This window comes from Oxyura jamaicensis, chromosome 2 (assembly GCF_011077185.1).
Source record: "Oxyura jamaicensis isolate SHBP4307 breed ruddy duck chromosome 2, BPBGC_Ojam_1.0, whole genome shotgun sequence".
NCBI classification, from domain to species: domain Eukaryota; kingdom Metazoa; phylum Chordata; class Aves; order Anseriformes; family Anatidae; genus Oxyura; species Oxyura jamaicensis.
This window is the reverse complement of record NC_048894.1, coordinates 105,230,033-105,235,847: the sequence shown is the minus strand read 5'-3', so window position 1 is coordinate 105,235,847 and position 5,815 is coordinate 105,230,033. Positions and strand designations below refer to the sequence as shown.

The 5,815-nt window shown below is 38.3% G+C and overlaps 1 protein-coding gene across 1 annotated transcript in view; it reads right to left on the bottom strand.

The window, feature by feature from the left end:
- Nucleotides 1-4,833, bottom strand: part of CLUL1 (clusterin like 1) — a 14,131-nt gene extending 9,298 nt beyond the window's left edge. The window contains exons 1-3 of the mRNA XM_035316235.1: nt 4,700-4,833; nt 3,688-3,797; nt 2,229-2,377 (exon numbers count right to left, since the gene is read on the bottom strand). Coding sequence (XP_035172126.1) covers nt 2,229-2,377; nt 3,688-3,790 — 252 coding nt within the window. The 5' untranslated portion in view covers nt 3,791-3,797; nt 4,700-4,833. The remainder of the gene's footprint in view (nt 1-2,228; nt 2,378-3,687; nt 3,798-4,699) is intronic.
- Between the last annotated feature and the right edge of the window lie 982 nt (nt 4,834-5,815).

Below are 5,815 nucleotides of genomic sequence, written 5' to 3'. Positions count from 1 at the left end.
AAGGAAGGAAGGAAGGAAGGAAGGAAGGAAGGAAGGAAGGAAAAGGGGGAAGGAAGAACAGTCTTCTTTGTTACTTTGCTCTGTTCTGTAAGGGCCTGTGATGCTTCATGAAGCTAGGTCTTTGCCATGCATAAATTCTCTCTTTAATGCAGAAGTATTCAAAAGTATGTTTTTTCTTCTCTTTGGGATTATACTAATGGGAAGACTGTAGTGAGGGTGTTCTTCCCCCCCTTGTGGAAGTGTGAGGTACTTCTTCCACACCAAATGGAAACAAGATGCATTTTGCAATGCTGCTTCTAATTACTGGATCATTCTTCATCCAGTACAGCACAAAGCTGAGCAATGATTAGAAGAAGCATTTTAGAATAGACAGGACAATGGAAAGACAGAAAACTTCTTCTTGTTAAAGTAGATTGCACATCATAAATTTATTTCTTCCAGTGCAACATATTTTAATACTTTAGGTTTCCAAACACTATTTCACGCTGTTCCTAAGTATGACAGCAATACTTAATCGGTCAGACTTACTCCTTCCTGGCAGTATTTCAATAGGGAAAAGTCTCTGAGAAAAGAAGAAATCTGTCAGAATGTGCTTGGTGGAGCTAGTAATTTTGGTATTCATGCTCGATGTTTAATTATTTTCTGTTCTTTCTAAATATATTTATTCAGTGTTTTATGAACTCTTGCTGTTGGGGATAAGTTCTGTGCAAATGAAATCATTCAGTAAGAACCAACAATGGATTCAATAATGGGAACACAGTGGTATTTCTAAAGATGTTAGCAAGTTACCAGGAGCTTTTTGACTTGCTAATACATGTAGTTCAAACTAATCTCCAAGTTGGGCCAAAATTGAATATTCTTTCAAGCTCACTAAAAGCAACTGTTAGGATCTTTTTGTATATATATATATATTAATATACAGTATTCTCTACTTCACAGGATCATCTGAGAACATTGCTCTAAGTTTAGGCATTGCACCAGGACATTAGGATTTCCTCTAATCCCCCGTACGTTCTCTAGAGAGCATTATTATTTGGTCTGAAGTCTGTAAAGCAAGCTGGGAAGTGCCTTGAGGCCTGCAGTGTATGAGGACATGGAGGGCAGAGCAGCTGGACTTTCTGCACTGAACACCTTTGCAAAGCTGCCTGTAGTTGCCTTGGACTTCATTCAGTGAAGGAGGTGATTTCTAGGAATGCACCATAAAAGCAATAAAAAAATAAATTCAATGCGTTGCTGGATGTTACAATCTCAAGATCTTTCTCCTAAATAATGTTTGAGTCCACACAGAGCATTTCATGGCTCCTTTTACTGCAGAACATCTATGTTTTCACATGGTGGTCACCACCAGCTTTGACTATGTCTAGGACTCTTCTTGTCACTAAACAATTGCAGAATAAAATGCAAAAACCCAAATCTCAAGGAGGATGGTGTCAGATGACATGTTTTAACTTACAACCAGGATGGGCTGAGACAACATAACGTGTTAACTTGTGGTAACTCAGCTGCATTTTGTCTACTGCTCGCTCCTTTATTTTCATTTTAGAAATGATTTAGAAATTCAGCCACAAGGGAAAAGTTAACACTATGGCACTCAGTTAGAAAGCTGTGTTTCTGAGGAACGATGGAAACTCTCCACCTCTAGATTTTGAAAGAACCGCAAAATCTGGAAAAGGCACCAGTGAGACAGGTGTTGGTCTCATTCAGTGCTTTACTCCAGTGCAGTCTCAGAGCTTCAGTCAGAACTGAAGCCTCAATATGCCAGGTTCCTGCAAACACTCAACCTCTTTCTTAAGAAATTGGCAAAAGTGAACTAATACTTTAACTTTTTTAGAAGCGTGAGTCCAGGCTAGAAAAGGATGTCTATTGTCCCAGCTCCTGGTTCAAGGATCCATACATTGAGAACCTCTACAGACCTACTGTGAGAGTTTTTTTCTGCTGGTGAGAAAAAGCAGAAGCAGGGATTTCCCATCCCTCCTGGCTTTGCTTTGTGACTGCACAAAAAATGTATGCTCCTCAGAACGCATTTACAATATGGTTTGCATTCTTCATATGCAAACCAACTTTCTGGGTTGGTTTTTGGCCTTAGCATAATAGCATACTATACCACTTCCAGAAGGTAGGCTAGGTCCATGTAGTACCTGACTCATCTTCTGATTAAAAATAGCCACAACTTTAAAAAAAATAAAAAATAAAACACAAATAAACAAAAACATGGATGCACTTGTTACCTGTTTTTCTTCGCTGCTCTTCTTCAAGGTCTTCATCAGATCTACATGCTTATCTTCATTTTTTTCCATCATAATTTTCATCTGCTTAATACCAATCAAAGCTTTCTTTACCTCATCATCTACATATTTCTCTCCAACTTCAGATAACACTAAAATAAATAAGTAAAATTATAGAGTGACTCAATCCAATTTTAGCACTAGCACAAATTGTCACACACAGATGACAAAGGAAAGCAAACCAGCTTTGTTTCCCTACAGTTGCAGTGCCAAACCTTGGGACAGTGAGTGCTGAAGATCATGGAGCCAAGGCAATTTCCATCAATTAAGAATCTGGCTTAGAGTCTTTGCCAATGGTCAGCTGTGTATAACTCAAGCTATATGCTTGGCTGTCCCATTTCTGATCACTGAACTCCAGAATAGTTGAGGTTGGGAGTCACCTCTGGAGGTCATTGAGTCCAACCCACCTGCTGAAAGCAGGGTCAACTAGAGAAGGATGCTCAGGACCTCATCCTGGGTTTTGGGTGTCTCCAAGGGTTGCTCACTAGTTTCCTGATGACATAATCTATTTATTTATTTTTGATCTGAAATCAATCTGCGGGAGTTTCATTTATTATTTTGAAAATGTAGATTACAGGAGCCTGCAACCTGCTTTCCTAAAAATATAATCTCTAGAGTTCTTGTGAGGTAACACCCACAGAGTTTTGGTGAAAGGACAGACTGATCTCCACTTTGCACCTTGAATCTCTTTATAAGTGCACATTCTTTATCTGTATGTGTTCCCTGTGCAGAAATACCCTGAATATTACTGGAGCTATACAAAACAAGTAAAGGGCACATTACCATGAGACTGCCAAAAACATATGTCATTCATTTATTCCATTATATCTCTATTCCTCTCCTCTAACATTTTGTTTGTCACAGAAGTATTATTAAAACAGACAGAAGCAAAGAAATATTTCATGCCTGATTCTCTTGGGATTCCTACCTACACAATAAAGCCATGCTTAGAGGTGAGTATACACAGAACATCTGTTGTAAGGTTGTGTTTGTTTTTTTTTCCTAAATTAAGTCATTTTATTTAAATTATTTTTAATAATAATCTCTTCCAGCTAAGCATATAATTCTGGAATAAACTTTTGCAAAGATTGGGTTCAGCTTAAACTCTAATGATCTATGAAGGACCAAATAACCTATAAAGATGTAAATAGTTTATTTTGTCACAGGAGGCTTCTCTGTTAATACCTTTAGTTTCTCACTCAATTGTTCTTATTTTCCCATTGTGTGTGTGGATGCTTTGCTTCAGCAAAATTCAGCTATATCACAGTTTCTAAGCTCCACACATGAAAACAAATCTCTTGACTGCAATAAGCATGGAAGTCAAAGTGCACCAGGGCAAGCCTGAATGGAGCCCTGGGCCCAGCGGCTTCCAGCACACCCCCCAGAAGAAATGCATACATACTCTTGAGGCTGTCCCGGAGATTTGTTTCCTCCTGCCTTGTCGGTGCACACTGGTGACCATTCAGACAGAGCACATATATTAGAAATACCCAAGAGGACTTCATGGTCTTTCTGTTAAAGAAGCAGGTTGATAAAGTTAGGTGTAAGTGTCTTTGTGATGGCCAAATGCCTAGGTAATTTTTACTAAGCATAATACAGGTACCTTTATTTTTGTCTCTGACTCTCTAACAATGGTTTCTCAGATCTATAATATACTCCTAAATGCCACTGTTAGTAAAAACACATGAGTAAGAAGGTGACCTCATTTGTACTGTATTTGTTCATACTAATAGATCAATTCCACTGAGTTTACACAGTGGCGAAATAGAACCAGGACACAAAAATATAAAACTGGAAGATTATGAAACTCAGTCTGTCTCTTTTCTCTTACACTAAAATCTTTTTACTCTTTTTATTGTTAGTTCATGTTATACACGAATCCATGCTAAACATTGCTAGGTTTTGAAAAGGAAATTTCTAGACTACTGTTCCCCTCCTTATCTCCAAATATGTGACCGCTTTTATTGTCCTTCAGGATAATACTTAACATAGCAAAGGCAGTAATAGGTGTGCTAAGAAGCTGGAAATTAGATCACTTTTGTAAGTAAACACAGAAGCAACTGAAAGAAAATCTTATTAAAAAAAAAATACTTTTGCTATATTTCCCTCCCAAAAAAAGTTACATGAGAAAGGTTTATTTTTTAGAAACTATGCAACTACACTTTATAGTTCTCATGTCATGAAGTAAACACGGTGTTTACGTTCCTTCTTGTTAGGCAGTGCAGCCTTCTGGAAGATGCAATTATCAGCTGCAAGTGCATATGTAAATGACGAGCCGGGATTTATCTATATCCTGGATTTACTTCTGCAGTCACTTGCACATTTTACCTTTACATTTATAATTAAAGACTGATTAACTTTGCAAAGAAATACAATCCCGTTACCAAAGGAAAGTTAAAAACCAGCATATTTACCATTAATACCGAAACGCGTCTTCTGAAAAATTGCTGCCCGCGTCAGGAAGGGCTGGGGCTGTACTCTGATCTAATTGCTCAGAGTGACAGGGATTTTGCCATGTTCGACTTATCTGATGACAAGGTACTTAATCCTATTAATGGGACATATTGTCATTAGGCTGGGCTGGGGGGGTTGCTTGTTTGGGACTTCGTGCTCAGCCGTGTGGGCAAAACCGCTAGGGGGAGTGTTGGATAGAATTACATAATTAACGCGATGTGGGTCTGCTATTTTTCGGGAGTCCTCTCTACTTTACAGATTTTCAGTCATCTTGCTTTTTACCTTAGGAGACATCTGCAGCTTATGTTCTTAGTGAAATTATTACAATTAGTTTGGCTAAAAATAGCTTCCAACATTTAATCTCTTCAGATATAAAAACACTGAATTACATCACGGCTTTCTTCATATTCCTTATGAAGATACAGAAGTTGAAAGAATTAGGGAACCCAGGTGCGGGCTGGCATATGAGTAGAGTCTGAGATGAGACAAACAAATCTTGGCATTTTGTACGTCATTATTGCTGATGTTTGGGTGTTTTGCCCCCTTAATGATTTTTTTCAGTAAACCCATGTGTCTGAAGTACATCTGGGATCTGAGCTGCATGAAGTTTTAGATACTTTGAAATGAGATACCTAAATGCTAGCAGATGCTTGATATAAAATATGCACAAGTATTGTTGGCAAGTCATACCACACCTGTGATGTTCACCAGCAGTACTCCCTTGAAGTCAAAGGGGGGACAGTGAAAGTAGATGTATGTGGCTAGTGGTCCGTAACATCAGTTTTAATACATCCCTTTTGTTTGTTTGTTTACCTTGTAGTTCATAAGAGTCAGCTGGTGATTGATGGTCAAGGTCCTGTAAGACTAGTGCTGCTGAGGCAAGGGACTCAGTTTTTTATTATTATTATTAAAAACATGTCAGGGAGAATGGAGAACCCATTAGCTTTTAATGGGCACTGCAAGTCCTCAACTTGCATTACATATTCAGACAGCTCCACTCTTATTTTCTGAAAATGATGGAGGGGAGAGGAATTCATTTTTTTGTTTTAATATGTATGACTTGCTGCTTCACTGAA